The sequence below is a fragment of the Thamnophis elegans genome, chromosome 6 (assembly GCF_009769535.1).
Source record: "Thamnophis elegans isolate rThaEle1 chromosome 6, rThaEle1.pri, whole genome shotgun sequence".
Classification (NCBI taxonomy): Eukaryota; Metazoa; Chordata; class Lepidosauria; order Squamata; family Colubridae; genus Thamnophis; species Thamnophis elegans.
In genome coordinates this window covers 79,011,559-79,034,047 of record NC_045546.1, presented here as the reverse complement: position 1 = coordinate 79,034,047, position 22,489 = coordinate 79,011,559, and the positions used below count along the sequence as shown (strand labels likewise).

At 40.0% G+C, this 22,489-nt stretch overlaps 1 protein-coding gene across 1 annotated transcript in view; it reads right to left on the bottom strand.

Moving 5' to 3' along the window:
• ANKRD33B (ankyrin repeat domain 33B) overlaps positions 1-22,489 on the bottom strand; it is a 34,937-nt gene that overhangs the window by 3,167 nt on the left and 9,281 nt on the right. The window contains 4 exon segments of the mRNA XM_032220459.1: positions 4,976-5,116; positions 18,610-18,679; positions 18,681-18,718; positions 18,721-18,739. Coding sequence (XP_032076350.1) covers positions 4,976-5,116; positions 18,610-18,679; positions 18,681-18,718; positions 18,721-18,739 — 268 coding nt within the window.

Sequence of the window (22,489 nt, the reverse complement as noted above, 5' to 3'; positions counted from 1 at the left end):
TTTAATTTCCCAAATCATGATTACATGACCATAATCACCATAAGTTTGAAAACTGTTTGAAAAATTACTTTTTCAATACTGTCCTATGTTTGAATAGTCACTAAACAGAGCAATCATTGACTGAGGACTACCTGTACACTTTTTTCAGTTTTTCCACATCTGGACTTCGTGAACTCAAGGCTAACAATCAAGGTGCCAATCAATCTCTTCTCTTTGTTTAGGAGGCGCTGTAGGCTTTTTTGATAATAGACTCTAACCTAAGCAGATTTTGCTGACAATAAAATTGAGTTTTATTTTTAAGGGATTTATATGTTTTTTAAATCTCTCACCAAAATGTATTTTATTTGTTAAAATTGCTGCCATGTAGCTAACGATTTATTTACAGTGTGACACACTGATTTTGAATTCATTGTAAAGTACAATTATCGATTTGGTAAAAAAAATTGTCAGGAAGAAACACATTTTGCAGTGAAGAAACAGCATGTAAAAAAAACAGCCTAGTATTGGAATACCAACTGGGTGACCTGATTTGCACACACTTTCCTCCAATATAAATTCTGTGTTGTTCTTAGAGACCAAAATAAAGAATGATCGAGAGAATGAAAATGTTAAAGCTACAATGAATCTCATTAAAAAGAAAAAGAAGAAGAATTTGTGATCTTTCTTCATTCAAAGCACAATGCAGGGGAAAGGAAAGCACTCTACATTGGGCTACCCTTGAAAAGTGTTCGGAGACTGCAACTAGTCCAGAATGCAGCCGCGCGAGTGATATTGGGTGTACCTAGGTACACCCACGTTACACCTATCCTCCGCGAGCTGCACTGGCTACCTATTGGTTTCCAGACGCAATTCAAGGTGTTGGTTATTACCTTTAAAGCCCTACATGGCTTAGGGCCAGCATACCTGCGAGACCACCTACTGCCACATTCCTCCCAACGGCCGGTGAGATCCCACAGGGTGGGCCTCCTTCAGATGCCATCAGCCAGACAATGTCGGCTGGCGGCTCCCCGGAGGAGAGCCTTCTCTGTGGCTGCTCCGACCCTTTGGAATGAGCTACCCCCAGAGATCCGGACCTTACCCACTCTCATGGCCTTCAGGAAAGCTGTTAAAACCTGGCTATTCCGGCAGGCCTGGGGCTGTTGACCTCATTGTTGAGGTCCAGCCCCGATCATAACGAATGTATATGTGTTGATTTTAACCTGTTTTTATTTTCATTTTTTTATTATTTCTTTTTTTCCCTTCGTTGTAAGCCGCCCGGAGTCCTCCGGGATTGGGCGGCCTATAAATTGCACAAATAAATAAATAAATAAACAAACAAACAAACAAATAAAGGAAACAAACCCAACAACCTCCAAAATTCACTTTAAAAAACCAGACACACAATCAAAGGACAAACAGAAGGGATGTTTGCTATAACAGATGGTAAAGTCTATGCATTTAGGTTAATCTCATGAATGGTTAAGAGATTCATTTAAGACTTATCAGACTATAAGAAGAACAAGTGAAAGATACACCTAAAGCTACACCAAAAATAGAGAAGCAACTGACTTACACAGTGACTTTCCCATCATTGTTTCTTGCCTTTGTGTATCTCAGCAAAGAGCTACATAAAAATATAATGTCAAATATTGTGACACTTCCAAATACGATGAAAAGATTTCCTAATTTTTGTTTATTTTGCATTTTTTTAAAGTCAACTTAGTAATAAAGTTGATTTCCTATAAAACTGATTCAGGTTCTACAAGAGGAGCAGGGTGTTTACCTGTAAGTGAAATGCTCTTGTCATTATATTAGTTTCTGGAAATGCATGAAACATTTCAGAAAGTGGGAAACAAGTTGGCATCCCTTTACCCACGGAGGACTAAGATAGAGCATTACTTTCCTGTACCATTTTTTCCCAGCAATTCTGGGAACGTTATAATGACAGGTAGTCTTTGATTTACAACCACAATTGGGACTGGAAATTCAGTCACTAAACAATGCGGTGGATAAGAGAGTCATCATCAGGTGTTGTGGCCCAGCAGGAGCCGTTGGAGCTGCCACCAGACTCCAACAGCGAGGGGCCCTATGAGTCGGCTCTGGAGGATGTGGAGGACGCTGGACAGGGTTCTGACTCCGAGCAGGGCGCAGGGAGGCTGGTTGGCCACCAGGTGGCGCCTGAGCCTTGGACCAGTGGGGAGGAGACAAGGGAGAGTGATCCAGAAGCCAGCAGTGATTTGTTCCTGGATGCACGCCATCCAAGAGCTACTCGACGTCAGGAACAATTATGCAATTACAGGAGGTAATTGCACTCAGCTGATGGTCATTAGGCTCCTCTCCAGTCTATAAAAAAGACTGCTTGTGACACGCCCCTCTTGCAGAAGTCAACACATTGACTAAAGAGAATGTAACTATCTTGGCAGGCTGGATTGCTGCCAAAGTTTGTCTGACTTGCTGCCAAGGTCCTTATCTGTTTCTTTGCTTGGCTTTCAGCCACCGAGATTTTGGCTTCTTGCTATTAAAAGTACATTCTAGTTAAGCTTGTCTCGGCTTTCATTACTGGATGGAGGAGCGGGTCAGAACAATCAGGTAACCGGATTTCATGACCATTTTTACCGTGGTTGTGTTTAGCAAATTACCATGGTTCTTAAGCGAATAATGTGACCATTAAATGAATCATGCAGTCATTAAGTGATTTTGCTTATTGTAAACTGGTTAGGAACGTCACAAATCATGATCACGTGAATGAAAGATGCGAGCTGATTACAAAGCAACCAAGTGATTGCAAGGGTGTTGCAAGAGTCAGAACGCTGAGGAGAGGTTATAGGTCACTTTTTTTCTGAGGCTCTCATAACTTCCAACTGTTGTTAAATGAATGGTTGTAAATTGAGGATTACCTGTAACGGCAGAGGTGGGTTCCTACCAGTTCGCACCTATTCGGTAGAACCGGTTCGTCAAATCTACCAAACCGGTTAGAAGAGGTTCCACAAGTGGACCCGGAAAGCAGGCCACACCTACAGAAGAGGTTCCAAAAATTTTTGAAACCCACCACTGGTCCTTGGATATGATTATTCTACACTATCATGCTTATATTTATAAAACTCAGTGCCTCTGTGAAAGGTAAGGATGACTACTGCGTTTGTGGCGCAATCAGAACATTGCGTGTGTTGAAGTTGTTTTAACGCAAACCAAAAATGCCTTTTAAAAAACAAGTTTACATCCTATTCTTATGCATGCCAGTGCTGTGTGTGAGGTAATTTAAGGTGGTTCTGACAAGTGTCGTCGGCATCTTCATATCCGGTCAGATGGGCGGCAAGCCACTCCCATCCGGTCACATGGGCAGCAAGCCACTCCCACAAAGGAGGCCACACCCACAGAGTAGGTTGGAACAATTTTTGAAACCCACCACTGTGTAACGGGTACATTAGTAATGGGAAAAGAGCATAGTTTGCATGATAGCACAGATGACGAAAGGCATATAGTTATACGCAGAAACTGCCCCGTGATCTTCAGTGTCTACGAATTTAACAATTGAGCGAGTGGCAGAAAAAAACAGGAGTCATGTTCCATGTGCATAAAAACCAAAAGAAAAAGAAAGAAAATCTAAGAACTAATAATACTAAATACTATTAAAAGGCCACGTAGTAGAGAATGGAACACTTGCAGGAAAAACACTCAGAGAAATTTGTGTTTCTGATGCTAAGACAGGATGATTTAAGTTCCATCCTGCTTCTCTGTGTTTGCTAAGCATCTCAGTTTTAACAGCTTCCATTTTCCAGGAGGCTAAATTTTCTTGTTGACGAGATTAAATATGGCATTTTTAGTAGAGATTAAGTGCAGTGATTTTCAAGCTATTCTTGCTTAGAAATATATGCTTTTATTTTGCACAAAACTCTCTCCAAATTTGGCATAGGAATTTTTCACAGAAGCTACATGTAGTTTTGCAGAAAACGGTTAAATGCTTATTTTATTATTTTTACTATTTATGATATACAACAAATGTGTTATATAATTTAGCTTTCTGATTGAGATTTATTCTAAGAAATATAGCGGTAGAAAACAGCAATATAAAAAATGGATTGATTTATATAGTAAAACCACTGAAATCATCGGGAAACTATCATGATTAACTTAAATTCTATTGACTTCAATTTAAGTAACTGCGAGTACTATATTCTATGTGCTGATCTATGACTGAATAAAGAGTAGTTGATGATGAATGGTTTCAAGAATATGACTGTGGAACTAAATCCTACATTTGCTGTACACATTTAATAATAGCTAACCAAACCTATTCTGAAAATAAATGGAGTTTTACTGTAACGCGCTCTACATGGGGCTGCCCTTGAAGAGTGTTCGAAGATTTCAGTTAGTCCAGAATGTAGCCGCGCGAGCGATTGTGGGTGCACCTAGGTACACCCACGTCACACCTATCCTCCGCGAGCTGCACTGGTTACCCATTAGTCTCCGAATCCGCTTCAAGGTGCTGGTCGCTACCTATAAAGCCCTACATGGCATCGGACCTGGGTACCTGAGAGACTGCCTCCTGCCAATTACCTCCCTCAGACCGATAAGATCTCACAGGTTAGGTCTCCTCCAGATCCCATCTGCCAGCCAATGTCAGCTGGCGACTCCCCAGGGGAGAGCCTTCTCTGTTGCAGCTCCAGCCCTCTGGAATGACCTCCACATGGAGATCCGGACCCTTACTACCCTCCCGGCCTTCCGTAAAGCCACTAAGTCCTGGCTGCTCCAGCAGGCCGGGGGGCTTGTGAAACATCCAGCCCCACGGAAATTGTGAATGTTGCGTCTTTTTTAAAGTGTTGTCTTTGTCTATTTATCCCCTTTCCCTTGTCTATTGTGAGCCACCCGGAGTCCTCTGGGAGTGGGCGGCATACAAGACAAATAAAATGAAATGAAAATGAATGAAATTTTCATTGAGGATAATGTACAACAATTCAGTGGGAAAGAAAACAATGAAAAAAAGAAATCTGTATACCTGCTAATATTAAGGCTCTGGCACATTCACTCCGTCCTTGCATTGCGGATTTCATAAGTGCAGTAAATCCAAATGTATTCCTTTTCTCAATATCAAGATCGGAATAATAGTTGAGTAAATATTGTGTAATGGTAATATGTCCTACAAAAAAGAACAAAGATTATCTATATAAAGAATATCGCTTCAAATCAGTATAAATATGACATGGTTAATTTTTGTAGGATTTTTAAAAAAATTGCAATATGCTAAGTCTCTGAGGAAATTTTCCATTCTTCCTTCTTTCCCTCTCTTTCTCTCTCTCTTTCTCTCTCTCTAATACACATAAACAAGTCTTATATCTAAATACCAACTGAAACATAAATGGCACAGACAAGGGGTGGGTTCCAGCAGTCACTTGCTGCTGCACCATGCACACGCTTGATGCACTCTGTGCGCGCATGCGCAGTGCAAAACAATGGTCTGCGCATGCGCAGTGCAAAAAAAATTGTTCTGCGCATGTGCAGAAGAAAAAAGCAAGATGGCGGTGCCTATGGCGCCATCCGGAGAACCGGTTCAGGGGCGTGGCAGGCCTGGGTCGTTGCCGATTCCAGTGATTCAGGCCACCAAACCATTACTGGTTTGGCTGAACCAGTCCGAATCGGTAGGAACCCACCATTGCCACAGACACTAGGATGTTCATGGAATGACTGTACCCCACTTGTTTCCCTTATCTGAAGCTACATTTTTTTTTTCAGTAATTACAGTTTAACAGGCATGGATCACATTTGCTCAGATAGCAAGAAGTAATTGATTCAGAGGTCAAAAAAACCTAGGTTATTTTCCACACTAATCTGGAAATAAGCCTTTTTGGGTAAAGAGCATGACAGAATGGTGTACACACCTTCAGAGTAATTTCTTCTCTTCCAGAGCCATTAGCCCTTGAGTAATGCTACAGGGAACACAAGGTCAGTTCAGGGACATTGAAATTCCCCAATTTATGCTTCATTCTCAGATAAACGAAGCTCAAGAAAATGCACAACAAGGAACCTCCCACTGATTCTTACCAAGGAAATCCCTGCCAGACTGCTTAGCACAGGTTCCCCCAACCCCCGGGCCAGAGACTGGTTCTAGTTTGTGGCCTGTTAGGAACTGGGCTGCACAGCTACATGTGAGTGGCGGGCAAGTGAGCAAAACCAGCACCAGCACCCCAGTCTGTACAATAATTGGATTCCCTGAAACTGGTTCCTTCTGCCAGAAGGACCGCTGGCTTACCCGATATGCCCAATCATCAAACAAGGCTTTTGGAGATTTACGGATGGCTGCAAGAAGAAGCTTGCATCCCATGAACTTCTTTACATTATCTGTTAATAAGCCCTCTGGAACACAATAGTAAATAATCAAGAACTAATCCTGAGCTACCCCCAGAGATCCGGACCCTACCCACTCTCATGGCCTTCCGTAAAGCTATTAAAACCTGGCTTTTCTGGCAGGCCTGGGGCTGTTGACCTCTTGATTGAATTCCAGCCCCCCTTTGATTGGGTGCATGTTGTGTTTCTTCTTAATCTTGTTGTATCTTATTGTTTTAATCCTTTTTTAAATATTTTTCATTTCTGTAAGCCGCCCGGAGTCCTCCGGGATTGGGCGGCCTATAAATTCAATAAATGAAATGAAATAAAAGGCTGAATATTAACTAAAGTTACTTCATACAATCTTATCCATGGTCGAAAATAATTTCTGTGGCAGCCATCAAGTATTCCTCTATAGATGCACTTTCAATATTCTTGAAAGTATCTCCAGATATTTATTAGGAATAGGAATGTTTACATGCTAAGCTGTTTTCCCTTAATATCCATTACCTAGTAATTACAGTTTAACAGGCATGGATCACATTTGCTCAGATAGCAGGAAGTAATTGATTCAGAGGTCAAAAAAACCTAGGTTGTTTTCCACACTAATCTGGAAATAAGCCTTTTTGGGTAAAGAGCATGACAGAATTGAGTACACAGCTGCAGAACAGACAACGGAGCAATTAGATAACATATATTTTAACAGAAACACAATAATTCTTGCCAAAATGTATAAGCAAAATGTTGGGTTGTTTAGAGAAATGGATATATTTCTGATGGATAAATGGTTTAAACAAAATCTGGTTGGCTTGAGAATGTTGTTATTCAAGAGATATGATGTGGAATTTGATATCCCTGTATTAACAATATGACACAATGAGGATTATGTTTCAAAAAGCAAGCAGAGCTGCATAAGAGATTTTCTTAAAAGATCCCTTCATAACTGCCATAGGAAACTCACTAAAGTGAGCTCCTTCAGAATCTTGGAATAAGATTTGATAAAATATTATCCTGGTCAACAAATCCAATGATTCACAAAGACAATCTTTAAGTAAGGAAGACTATTCCATTTGATCTTCTGTATCCAATACCAGTTGCTTGAGTGTTTTCTTCGCATTCTTGAAATCCAACATCAGAAGGGCATTGCTGAAGAAAATATATTTCAGTGGCTGAGAAGGTGATCTTTTCCAATGTAAATTGAAGTTCAAAAACCAAGTCCTTTGGCAAAAAGATCACTTTTACTAATAAACACATGTATTTAACCAGTTTTAGCCCCTTTGTATGTCAAGAACTGCATGAAGTTATCTTGCAGTTATTTTTAAGGAGACTTTCTTAGTGTGGTGCTTCACTGTGGAAGGCCCTCCCTCCTGATATGTGTGTATTGGCTACAATTATATTTGTTACTAGAAGTACCTTTTAAAGTTTATCAAGGCTTTCCTTGTTATCACCATGATACATGTGTTCTGACCCCCCCTCTTCATACACCAAAGCACACCGAAGCAAATATACTTCAAGGATTTATTAACATGCAGATTAGACCTTTTCAGCAATCCAGCACAGACCAGACCTTGGCAGCAATCCAGCACAGACTGACCTTGGCAGCAATCCAGCCTGCCAAGAGAGCCACGACAGCTTCTCCAGCTCTAGTAAATACGTTGATTCCTGCGACGAGCTTGTGGAAAGTCATTCCTTTTATAGTCTTGAGAGGAGCCTAATTACCACCAGCTGAGTTCAATTATCTCCTGTAACTGCGTAGCTGTTCTTTACACCTATTAGCCCTCTGTTGCCGGGCATCCAGGACCAACTCCCTTGTCTCCTCCCCACTGCTCCAATGCATGACATCAGGATCACACTCCCTTGTCTCCTCCCCACTGCTCCAAGGCTTGACTTCGGGAGCACGCTCCCTTTAGCTCTCACCACTACTCTAGACCTCAGGCACCTCCTGGTGGCCAACCAGCCTCTCTGCACCCTGCTTGGAGTTGGAACCCTGTCCAGGGTCCTCCACATCTTCCAGAGTCATAGTCAAGTAGTTCCCTCGCTGTTGGAGTCTGGTGGCAGCTCCAACGGCTTCTGCTGGGCCACAACACATATGTGTCTTTCTTCACTTTTAAATGACATGCCATGTTTATTCTTTTATATTTGAGTGAGTGAGAGTCCTCTTTTGGTTATTCTATTATGTGCTCGTTGCCATATTATTTTTTATTTTGTTTTTTTGTTTTTATAGTGTTTGTTGTCTGCTGCCCAGAATCACACTGAGTTGGATGGTCTTATAAATATTGCAAATAAACAAACATGATTTTAATCAATGGTTTATATTTCTAGTGAGATGCTTTGGGATTTGTTATAATGGGAAGGTTAGAAACATCAGTATTTATTTATGTGTTTACTTTTTATTTAAGTTTAAATTTAATAAACTTATATGCCGCCCAATCCCGAAGGACTCCAGGCGGCTTACATAAAAGACAATTTAAAAAGTACTAAAAAGTTTAAAAAGTAAAGAAAACAAAACAGGTTAAAACACAACACACACTCAACCGTAGTGGGGCTGGACCTCATTCAAGAGGTCAACAGCCCCAGGCCTGCCGGAAAAGCCAGGTCTTAATAGACTTTTTGAAGGCTGCAAGAGTGGGGAGGGTCCGGATCTCTGGGGGTAGATCGTTCCATAGCACCGGAGCAGCTACAGAGAAGGCTCTCCCCCGAGGAGCCGCCAAATGACATTCTCTAGTTGACGGCACCCAGAGAAGGCCCACCCTGTGAGATCTTATCGGTCGCTGGGAGGTATGTGGTAGAAGATGGTCCCGTAGATATCCAGGCCCTAAGCCATGTAGGGCTTTAAAGGTGATGACCAGCACCTTGAAGCGCGTTCGGAGACCGATCGGGAGCCAGTGCAGCTTGTGGAGGATGGGTGTAATATGGGTGTATCTAGGTACACCCATTATCGCTCGCGCGGCTGCATTCTAGACCAGTTGTAGTCTCCAAACGCTTTAACGCCGTAGTCTTTAACGCTTTAATTGTTGACTTACTGGCCATGTATTATACTTCTCTGCAGTTTCTTGGCAACATTTTCAGGTGTGGTGCTTTCAGTGAACCAATTATTAAACCGGTAGGATCCCAACCCTGACTTCTTCATAACAAATATAAACAATTTTAGTAAATTGACTGACATTTGGGATTTTCAGACTTGTCAATGCAAAGTTCCTAACAGCTGAAAAGCAATTAGCAATTTCTGAAGGGGATTAGAAAAGGAAGTTTGAGAACCTAGTGTCCTGTTAAAGATATCTACTATGATTTGAGCAATATGGCTATTTCCTCATCTTCCAGAGCCCTAAACCCACCAGAGACTGCTATTTTGAAGTCTCTTCATGGGCAATCTCAAGTAGTCTCCTTTTCTGGAGGGAAATACAGAGGGCTGGTCCACATTTCTTTCCCAGAGGAAGTTTATTCCCCAGTAGTCTATTTAATGAGTTATCTGCTGAAGGAAATCTGATCAGGGCCTACTGTACTCAAGGAAGATTAGATAAACTCTTTAGAGCCTATGTCCATAGAATATGAAATATGTTAAATAAAACACATTGTTATGTAGATATTGCGGAATCTATATAAACACAAGAAATATCAGATGCAACTTAAGAAAGGACATATTGCACTACTATTAATGGGTGATTGGAATGAGAAAGCTGGAAAAATGAAGGAAACTAAAATTAAGGAAGATTTGGTTTGGATAAACATAATAATGCCTATACAGATTAATAAATTTTCAAATAAAATTGTTTATTGCCAATATTTGCTCCAAGCAACATAAATTCAGATTCTATATATGGACATCACTGGATGGACAACATCTAAATTAAATTAATTATATAGCAAGAGCCGAGGTGGCGCAGTGGTTAGGGTGCAGTACTGCAGGCCACTTCAGCTGACTGTTATCTGCAGTTCAGCGGTTCTAATCTCACCGGCTCAAGGTTGACTCAGCCTTCCATCCTTCCGAGGTGGGTGAAATGAGACCCAGACTGTGGGGGCGATATGCTGACTCTGTAAACCGCTTAGAGAGGCTGAAAGCCCTATGAAGCAGTATATAAGCCTAACTTCTATTGCTAAAATTGAACAGTCTAGTCACTAGAATAGTTCCAAGTATAGACTGTGAGAGAGATTATCAACTATTTTACTAATGGAATAATGAAAGGTTCTGTGAAAAAGGTTACTGACTACTACATATTATAAATGTAGTATAAGGGGATAGACTGTCAAATATGAAAGAACCAGTTAAAATATCAATTAAACAATTCAAAACAGCAAGATGAGAATCAATTAACAGATGTCAACAAATATGGGGCAAAATTGTGTAGCCTGCAGACTGGAAGAGATCAGTCCGCATACTTTTATTGAGGGAGGGAAATGTAAGAGAATGTTGAAATTATAGAATTAGTACTCATCCCAACAAAGTTTTGATTTCATATTTAAAAAATATAGAGTGAAAAAATGCCAATCAAGATTTCAGAAACAACAAAAGATGAGATAACATAAGATGGAAAATTGATAGTAAGAACATTCAAAAATATACAAATTAAAAAAAAACATATTGCAAAGCCAATCCAGCTTCACATGCCGCATATCATACTGACCGTGGCTTTTCAAATAACTACCCTTCTTGTCTCAAATGGGCTCCTCCTCAGGAAGGTGATTACTTAACGTGTAGCAAAAAACATCCCTCCAGTTTTATAGATGGCATTTAGATCCTAAAAAATTAGCTTGTATGTATCCGAACTTACAATCTAAATGCTGGAGATGTGATTGTGCTGATGCTACGTATTATCATATATGGTGGACTTGTAAAAAAGTTAAAGCATTTTGGATAAAAAATATGGTGGGTTATTCAAAATATTCTTAAAAAGAGGATAAAGTTCACTCCTCAGTTATTCTTGTTAGGTATAATTACAGACTGTACAGTTATAGAGACAAATTTGATTCTGAATTTAACAACGGCGATGTCAGCCTCTGCTTTGCTATCGCTTCGGCTGCCATGAAACGGGAGGGAGGGCATGGTATTTGGGAGGGGTTACTCATTGTGCTGGAGGAAGGTTCTGGAGTTCACTGGCTGATCAGACTACGCATGCGTGGGTGTTCCCGCCAGGACTAACATTCCATCTTCGTGATGCCTTTTGAAGTTATCTCACACCTGACACTTGGAATAATTATGATTGGACTGGAACTGTGATGCCAAGGGGTGGAGAATGGGCTATTCTATATATCAATCGCTTTCGCGCCTAAATAATCAGACTTCGCTTCGCTATGCCTTTAATCATTCTTAATTAGTAAAAGTACACTTGATTTCCACACATGGAGTCTCGTGGTCTTTCTTTCCTAATTAATTAATGGAGAGGTGCTGACAGGCAGCAAGACTGTTGGTGGCGCAGTACTGGGAAGAATTGCCTACTGTTCAAGAATGGACGTTAAAAGTAACAAACTTAGCAGAGATGGCTAAAATATCAGCATACCTCGAGGACCATTCAGATGAGAAATACAAGCTGAATGGAGAGATTAAATATGGGACTAAGAACTTCAGGTAGCTTATGAATGAATGAACAAGGAATGTTACAACTTATCTAAAGTTAGCTTTTCAAAAGGGGAGTTAAAGTACAAGCGAGGGACGACGCTAAAGTTAGTTAGTTTATTTTAGTGTATGATTGTTAAATGTTTATATACCCTGTATTTGTTCTGGGAGGTTGGGAGGGGATGTGAGATTGGGGGGGAGGGAGGAAAGGGGAAAAGTATACAATTGTAAAACTTTTTAATTAAAAAAAAAGATCCCTCCAGATCCTTTCCATCTTTACAAGAAAAGGTTTTGTCTTTAAAAATCCAAAAGAGAAGAAACGGGCAAGGACTAGGAAAGAACTCTGGATGAGTTTCTAATTAGATGGAATTTATTAAAATGCCACTTAGAGTCACCCCATGGCAGATCAGCAGCAAATAATTTAATAAACAAATAAAAATCTGAAGAGCCAAAGGAAAAAAGTGAGAATCTTGTACTACAGTGGATCCATTTATCTCTAAAAAATAGGTGGCAAGTTAGTGATAGAAACACTGCGTTTGATTCCTTTTATTTTGGCACAAAGGCTATTTATGCTTCTGATCACTATGATCATTGATATTTATAAGTAAAATCAGGGATAATGTGGCTTAGGTAACAGCATAACACCAATTTACAGTCTGCTCTGAATCTTAACATTTTTTTGCATATTTTTCCCAATGGAAATTCTCTTGAGAAACTGTGATTTGTACAGTTTTTATCTTTTTTCTTTTAAAAATAAATGTAATTTGTTTACATCTGGCAAATATAATAATGTAATTTTGTAATTGTAATTTTTTTTATATCTTGCAAATTTCACCTAAATCCAAGACAAAGGGATACTGATGTCCAATGTTCCCTCTATTTTTTTTCAGTGTGAGCGGAAAAGTATAGTGTTTGAGTGGTACATTTTCATGCCTGAGCACCTGAATTTTTTCACAGATGTCACCTAAGACAACAACGAATCAGTATTATTTGAAACTCAAAGTTATGTTTATTCAAGGGACCCGCTTAATTAAAGTGTTCTATAATATCAGTAGGACTTATAATACTGCAAGTCTGCAATATTAAAATACTTGTATAGGGGATCCCCGGGATCCCCGAAGAGATCAAATCACAACCAGTATGCCACCTTCTTGGTATATTGTTTTATTTTCATTGAGTTTTTAAAATGAGCATTATTTCATCCTTTTTTTCTTTATTTTGATTGGTATCTGCAATTTGTGTTAATTCTGTTCATACATATAATATAAATGAAAAACCCAGCTCTCTTAAAAAATCTTTAAGTTCTTTCTGGTGCTCTCTTTTAGAATTGGCCAACTAATATTTCTGTTCCCCCAACTAATGCCAGGCAGAGTTAAGTGAAAAAGTAATTTTTCATAAAAGGACATTTTCCTAGGATTTTAATTGTTCTTACTGTCAGATTTCTCCTTATTTCCAGCTTGAGGTCTCCTTCTGACAAGTTTCCATTGCTTCTTGTCCTGTCCTCAGGTGCTATTGCTGCCGCCTCCTCCTCCTCCTCCAACAGCACCAGCACATTTGCTGCCCAGCGCTGTGGCTGAGGTGAAGCCGCCAAAGCTCCCGCTGGGGCCCCCGCAGCGTTGGGCGGAAATCCGGCAGTGCTGTTGGAGGAGGAGGAGGCGAACCAGCCTGCCACCGCCGGCCACCGCCAGCCCCGCCGCTCTTCCCGCCCCCTTCCAAGCCCCACAGTCCAGCGGACGCAGCAGAAGCATCCCCGGGGCTCCACTGCCGCTCCCCGCATTTTCTGGATGGGGTCTCGCAGGAAGGAATCCCCGTCCAGAAAAATGCGGGGAGCGGCAGTGGAGCCCCGGGCTGCTTCTGCTGCGTCCGCTGGACTGTGGGGCTGGGAAGGGGCGGGAAGAGCGACGGGGCTGGCGGTGGCCGGTGGTGGCAGGCTGGTTCGCCTCCTCCTCCTCCAACAGGCAACAGCACTGCCGGATCCAGTTGTAGCTGCCTGCAAAACGTTTCCTTTACAGAAATCTCTGCGCGGCAGATAGAAACTCTGCGCGGAGCTTTCTTGCAAGGTGCGTGGCCCGCGCAGCTGCGCACCTTAGAGGGAACAGTGCTGATGTCCAGTGGTGGGATTCAGCCAGTTCACACCTATTCGGGAGAACCGGTTGGTAACTTTCTAAGCAGTTCGGAGAACTGGTTGTTGGAAGAAATATTTTGTTTCCCCCCAACTTTACAGGGCTAATCCTGTAAAGAAGGCAGGAAGGAAACATTCTGGTGTTGTTTCTAGCCTAATCTTTATTGCCCTGCTTACAGAAACTGCCTCTCCGTTAACCCTTATGACATTGTAACAGCTAAGGCGAAGCGCCCATCGACGTGAGTGATGTTGAGGTGGCCACGCCCACCCAGTCACATGACCACCAAGCCCCACCTACCCAGATGGTCATTAGGGCAGAGACTGGTTGGTAAATTATTTGAATCCCACCACTGCTGATGTCCCAAGTCACATATCTCAATGTTCCAGAATCAGGAAGCGATGGCTACAGATGGTATTTCATTATATTATATTATAGGCAGGAAAGTAGGGCTAGAATGTGTAGCCGTGACCCTTACTGCTGAAGGAGACATAGCCTTTGAACCACTCACTAAAGCAAGTCTGTCAAAATTCTCTAGATTGTGCCATAGTGTAGAACATATTAAGGTTAATACTGTAATTATCAGATTATTCTTCTTCGGCACTGTTACAGTGAACAAGAGCTATTGTCAGAAACAGAATTTGGAGAAAAAGTGGTCTCAGGATGGGAAAGGAAATGGAAAAGATATAGATAGATAGATAGATAGATAGATAGATAGATAGATAGATAGATAGATAGGTAGGTAGGTAGGTAGGTAGGTAGGTAGGTAGGTAGGTAGGTAGGTAGGTAGGTAGGTAGATAGATCTATAGAGATATAGATATAGCTGATATAGATATAGATATATAGATATAGATTAGATAGATAGATTAGATAGATAGATGATAGAGAGATAGAGAGATAGAGATATAGCTGATATAGATATAGATAGATAGATATAGATTAGATAGAGATAGATAGATATAGAGATATAGCTGATATAGATATAGATATATAGATTCGATAGATAGATAGATAGATAGATAGATAGATAGATAGATAGATAGATAAGATAGATAGCTAGATATAGAGAGATAGATAGAGATAGAGAGATAGAGATATAGCTGATATAGATATAGATATAGATATAGATTAGATAGATAGATAGATAGATAGATTAGATAGGTAGATGATAGAGAGAGAGAGATAGAGAGAGATAGAGAGATACAGATATAGATATAGATATAGATTAGATAGATAGATAGATAGATAGATAGATAGATAGATAGATAGATAGATGATAGAGAGATAGATAGATATAGATATAGATTAGATAGATAGATAGATAGATAGATAGATAGATAGATTAGATAGATAGATAGATAGATAGATTATATATATATATATATATATATAGGTCTCTAGTTGTTCGGGTTTTCTCCCGCGTAGAATTGGAGATGTCTTGGCGACGTTTCGACGAAGTCACATTCGTCATCTTCAGGCTGCTGCTGACTATTTCAGGTTTGGTGTTTCCAGGAGTAGTTTCCAGGAGTAGTTTCCACTACTCCTGGAAACACCAAACCTGAAATAGTCAGCAGCAGCCTGAAGATGACGAATGTGACTTCGTCGAAACGTCGCCAAGACATCTCCAATTCTACGCGGGAGAAAACCCGAACAACTAGAGACCTACATACTAACACCCGCGAAAACCTCAGAAAACATATATATATATATATATATATATATATATATATATATAGAGAGAGAGAGAGAGAGAGAGAGAGAGAGAGAGATAGAGAGATAGATACAGATAGATATAGATATATTGTCCCCATATCTGTTTAATGATGTTGGAATGATAACATTCAAGACAATTTCCCTAGGATTGCCCAAAGGACCTGTGGTAGTAAAATGGAAAATGAAACGCTAATGTTAAGATAACAAAGAACAAAACAACATAGCTGGTGTAATGCTTAAGGGAGCAGGCTAGAAATGGGGGAGACTCTAAACTCTATAGTCATCTTAGACATGAAAGCCATTTGAGGAGCCTTGGGCCAGTCACACACTCTCCGTCCTAGAAGAAGGCGAAGGCAAGCCGCTTCTTAAATCTTGCCAAGAGACTGTAAGGATCAGTCCAGAAAGTAACTAGGGTCAACCCAGACATGAAAGACACCAAATAAACAGTAGAAAAAGGCAAAAGTATCTTCAATCTGTAAGGTTTATTGTTCGCGATACAGAAATGACGATGATACAAACAAAATATTTACTATAAACAACCAGCAATATTAAGCATCAGACAAACAGAAAGCAAAGACAACTTTGAAAAAATGATTATACTGAAATTGTACATAGAACCAACCTCTTGGCTTTCACGCCTCATTTCTTCCCATCTATGCTAGAGATTGTCTTTTCTATCTTCATGTACTTTTAATATTTTTTTCTTCGAACACAATGAACGTCACTTTAGCTGAACTAAGCCCATGCTATATAATGAACATTTTTCTTCCAATGAGATTTTCTACTTAATTATATGACATTCATCTCAGAAAGAAACTGGCAGCACCTTTTCCAACTAAATATATATATTTAAAGGGATAGCTTTTGTGAGTTTCTTGTGAGTTAACTGTGGTTCATGAAAGGTTAAACCTCGTAGAGTTGAATCACATTCCTTCAGATACTTTGGTATCAAGGACAAATGTAATTTTCCTCAAATTTCAGCGCTCCATGTAGATTCAGGAACAATCCTTGAACTTGACTTCGAAGGCATATTTGTTACTCATGGGGAATCTTTTAAACCAATTTTTAAACCAATTTTTAAAACCAATTTTCTAAGCAAGTCCATCGAACTATCTCGGCCATCCCAAGATAATGAGATAGCTAACTATTAGATTACATACTAATCTCCAATCTCCCAATCAGAGGTGGGTTCCTACCAGTTCGCACCTATCGGTAGAACCGGTTCGTCAAATCTACCGAACCGGTTAGAAGGAGGTTCCACCAGTGGACCCGGAAAGCAGGCCACACCTACAGAAGAGGTTCCCAAAATTTTTGAAACCCACCACTGGTCCTTGGATATATTATTCTACACTATCATGCTCCTATTTATAAACTCAGTGCCTCTGTGAAAGGTAAGGATGACTACTGCGTTTGTGGTGCAATCAGAACATTGCGTGTGTTGAAGTTGTTTTAACGCAAACCAAAGATGCCTTTTAAAAAACAAGTTTACATCATATTCTTATGCATGCCAGTGCTGTGTGTGAGGGTAATTTAAGGTGGTTCTGACAAGTGTCGTGGGCATCTTCATATCGGGATCACATGGGTGGCAAGCCACTCCCATCCGGTCACATGGGCAGCAAGCCACTCCCACAAAGGAGGCCACACCCACAGAGTAGGTTCGAACAATTTTTGAAACCCACCGCTGGCAATGGTCACCAAAAGCCCAAAGATTACAATTTAAGTGTAGGAAACATTGTCTATCTCATCAGTATCAGTGAGCATGGCAATTAATCCCTGATTTTTGAGGATGTGGGGTGAGATACAAATTTAGAAAGGCAACTGATTGGTTCTCTTAACACTTTAATGAAACTATTACCTGGGGAGTGGTGCTGTTGAACATAATTTACATCCCATTTAATCTTCAGAGTGTCCTTGGGTAACACTGTAATTAGCTACAGAAGCCAGCAATCAATAAAGAGTTTTTTGCCATCACTGCTGGGTGAAATGGGGGGGGGGGGTGTCCAAATCAAAAACTGCCTTTATATCAATAAAGGCAGCCTAGAAATTCTCTCTGGGGAGAGGCTTGGCTTTTTTTTTTTGGCAAAGTGTCACAAAGTGATGCCTTGATTAATATTGAAAAGCTGGGTTGTTCTACAGCTAAAATCTTTCCTTGGATCCGGCAACCCATCTGTTTTGTGTATTAATGCCTAGCAGTGCCGGATTTTCCTATAGGCTAACTAGGCTTCAGCCTAGGGCCTCAAGATCAAGAGGGGCCTACATTCAAATTGTTAGCAAAATTAAAATTACACTATTCTAAAACAGTGAACACTAAAACACTGAACCGAAAATAGGAGAAATTTCTACGCATATGACTAATAAACAAACATAAAAATGTATTGGTTAAGATCGTTCCAGCGCCGCGGCAGTTGGGGAGCCAGCCCACTTTCCCCGGCACCGGCGGTCGGCGAGAGGCGCGGCCATTCCCAGTAGCCGCCCCGTTGACGTGGAGCCCACCAGCGCCAGGCAGGTAGGGCGAGGTGGCCGAGCCGGGCAGCTGAGCGCAGCAGGGGAGGCGGCTGGCCTCGCTGCCTTGCCGCAGAGCAGAGCCGCCCTCCATCAGGAGGCCAGCTATATATATTTGATATATATCACAGTAATGATGTATTTATTGTCTCTCATGTAATTTACAAACTTAAAAGTGTAGGTGAAAGGGCCTCATAAGTGGAATAGCTAGGGCCTCTTTTCATCTAAAATCCTGATGCCTAGCATATATTTTACTTGTTATGCTGAGCAATCTCAGTGCGTGATAACTGCCTGGCTTATACTGTCTCTTCCCTTTAAAAATGAGAAAGCCTGAATATTCATTGGCTCATCACAAGAACCACCATTACAAGGGGCATTACTGAACATAAAAAAAAAATTAAATGAGTACCAAATATCCTTACCTGCCTGAGCCGCTGTAATTAGAGCTGTATTCCCTTCGTTGTCCTGCCAGTTTACATCCATATGAGGACAACTGTGCTAAGGCTATTACAATATCCACGTAGCCTTGGTACAGGCGACAATAAGACCAGTCTATAAATAAAATAATAAAAAGGTGCAGGTTAAAGTGTAGTTAATGCAGTTCCTTTGAATTTAACATCGGTCAATTATTTGAAGTTTTTTGAAGAGCTTAATATTATAAATTGCAATATACTTTTTCTTTGGAAAATTTCCTGCGTTTCTTTCCTGCTCCATATCAAACATGTTTTCTAATTTGTGGTATCATAAGCTGCTACAATTCGCTTCCCTAGTAGAGAAATGCCTCTACTTCAATTGCTGTGTCCTACACGGCAGGTACCTCCTCCCCTTCCAATTATTGCTCATTCCATCTTCATTCTGTTCTGGGCTATAGGGGCTGTCTCCTTCTTTTGAAGAAATATCAACCAGACACACATTCCTTTATGGAAATGTGAAACCGGGTGATTTGGGCAAGAGTTCTGTCAGCTGTCTATTTCTTTCCTGACCCAAGAACTATGGGTTTTTGTTGTGACTCAGCAGACGTCCTCCTGTGAGTCTTTTCGGGATGCAAGATTAACAATGCAGCTGGGGCTCGTTAGTGGCGTCTTCTGGTGATAAAAGGACGGATGGTGCCGCCCTGGTTGCAGGAGTCAACGTTCAACGTTCATTGATCCTAGGTTCGTGGTTTATTGTGAGAGACACTTGGAGAAGTGATTTGCTTCTGTAACCCTGATTCGAAGAGACACTTAGAGAAGTGCTTTGCTTTCTTTTGTAGCACCTTGTTTTGCAGTAAGAGAGATTTGTTTTGCATTCCATTATCTTCAGGCAGAGACTTTATTTAGGTTTATTTTGGGATCGCAGCCAGTTTGAGCCGAGGACTGATAAGTGACGTTCCTTTTAAGTTTGTCTGCCTGTCGTCTGTTAACAAGCGAAGGAGGGGGGACTGAACAGGTTTTTTAATTTGTTAACTGGTCCACAAGTACAAGTTAATGCACCAGAATACAACATGTCCACAGGAAGTCTGAGGGTGGGGTAGGTTTCATATAAATATTTGTCAATGAAAATCACCTATCTTCAAAGGCCTACCTACAGAAAGGAAATCACTTATACTTGCTTTCTTGCAGGTATGAGAGATAAAATAGCTGAGGAATCTATAATCAATTGCTCTAGTTTGAAATAGGTATTTTTTATTTAGCTATGCCAGATATATTCAGATATATCCAGAATTCTTGAATTTCATGGTCTTTACATGTTTTTAAGGCTTGTTGTGATATCTGGGACAGTATTTTGTCTTTAAATCTTTTTCTGAGGCAGGAAGTATATATTTCTCTTTCGTCAAACGCAGAAGTCTATTATATTAACTCACAAGATTCATTAGAATGTTATTCACAAAATGAAATCTTTAGTACAATTCTAAATAAAAGAGTTTAGAAATTTTATTTTCCCAACTTCTCAAAAGACACCGTGGATATTTATGTGGAAAAGTTAGATTTCTTCTCAAAGAACTTGGATAACGTATTTTCTTCCAAAAGATAAAATATATCAAACATAGCATCCCACTGTATAGTTGCCTTTAATGCGTTCATCCTGGAAGTTTCCAAATCTAATAAACAGAATAAATTTATAACTTGACTTTCTATATTTATGGCCTCTCCTCAAGCTGTTGTTCCCAGATGCTACAGAACATAGATTATATTCTGCCAAATTAGCTGGCAGCTCCTTCCAAAAAAATTTATTTGTTTCATTTGCCCTGTACAATCAATTGCTTTTACTTATACATTTGATTCAGTCATATTGAAACCTAAATTAAGTTTGCACTTAGGGCTTTCTCTGATATATAAAATAATAATTTGCCTCAATTAATCATTAATAATCAACCTGTGGAATTCGGTCTATTGTACTTAATTCATTCAACAGATAGCACTGCAATTAATTACTTGTTTTGAGTTTTACTAGAGTTAAATCAAATCCAGCCTTCTCACCAAATGTCCAGCAAATTGCTGAGGATAAGAAAACTTGGAATTTCAATTGCAGGGGTACTTGAACAGCAAAATGTCATTTATCTTATAATATTAAGGTAATGTAGATTTCCCCCTGATAATTAGCTGAAGTTTTGTTTGCTGTTAATGCAGTAATAGCTGTGAAAAGATACAATGCCTATCAGGGAGATATCTGCCTTAGTTGTCTTCATATAAGCTTAATATGGCAATGTTAGATAAGAGTGCCTTTATTTTTATTGAGAATGGGAACAGGCATCACGTCTCTTCCTCCCATATATTCCCACAGTACAATTCACTGAAATAAACCAGGGTAAGAAATCAACTTAGTTGAAACTATCCCTGGTCCATCAAGATCAGAAATGGGCAGTGTTTGGAGAGTTCGAAGTTGTACAGTATTTTGAATTATCAACTTTTGAGGGTGCTTAGAGAGTCGACTGCATTATTATTACTATCCTGAATGTCTTACCCTAATAATCTTCTCTCTAACCTAGAGTTTCTTGAACTCTGAAGTGGAAAGATGCAGGCAAGTGCAGGGGAAGTGAGGAGAACCTTTTAATTGTGTACACTGTTATAATCAATCTGCTTTCCCTACTGCTTCACTGTGTTGTTTCCATTGTTCATTTGTGTTCATTTTAGTATTTGTATTTTTAGGGGAAGTCTATTTTTAAGATTACATTAAAGCAGAGGTGGGTTCCTACCAGTTCGCACCTATTCGGTAGAACCGGTTTGTCAAATCTACCGAACCGGTTAGAAGAGGTTCCACCAGTGGACCCGAAAGCAGGCACACCTACAGAAGTGGTTCCAAACTTTTTGAAACCCACCACTGACACACACACACACACACACACACACACACACAGACAGACTCACACAGAGAGAGAAAGAGAAGAAAAGAAAGAATAAAGAAAAAAATAAAAAAAATAAAAAATAAAGAAAAAGTGAGAGAGATGAAAGAAAAAAGGAAAAAAGGACAGAGAGACAAAAGGAAGGAGAGAGAGAGAAAGAAAAAGAGAGAGAGAGAAGGGAGAGAGAGAGAGAGAGAGAGAGGAGAGAGAAGAAGAAAGAAAGAAAGAAGAAAGAAAGAAAGAAAGAAAGAAAGAAAGAAAGAAAGAAGAAACACAGGGCTGGCAAGTACTCCCCCAGGGCACATGGCCGGCAAGCCACTCCCACAAAGGAGGCCACACCCACACAGTAGGTTGAAAAATTTTTGAAACCACCACTGCAACAGATGGTCTGTGAAGTATCTGAGAGCTGATATTACATAGTTCAAGATACCAAGAAGCAAGAGAGAAAGACATCACAGATGCTTGGTTGATGTGCTTATATAATGTATAATGGTTCTTTTTTCTTGGTTCTGAATAAAAACATCACAAGGAATTCAATAAAAGCAGCTCTACATATACAATTGTCACTTTAACTTGTTTAATCTGTAAACATAATCTTTGCCACCTATCAATCGAACACGCTATAGACCAATACCCTAAATTAAGTCTTGAGAGATTCCAGTTCATTTACATACTGGCTATTTAAACCTGGATTACTCTGATTTATCAGTCTAACTTATTTTACAGACCATTAATGTAGGAGATAAAGTAATATTATATGGCCTTGAATTCCTTAGAGGATGGGCCAAAATTGCTACACAAGGGACTATCACCAATTATTTCATCGCTCTAATGATGCCTTCAATACTTAATTTAATGCTTTTTTATTTACACCAAAATTACATATGCTTGATTTATGAAAGAAATAATAAACCTTGGTGTTATTGTTCTTTCAGAATCCCGTAGGTATTAGGGCTTCTGATATTCAGTGGCTGAGACAT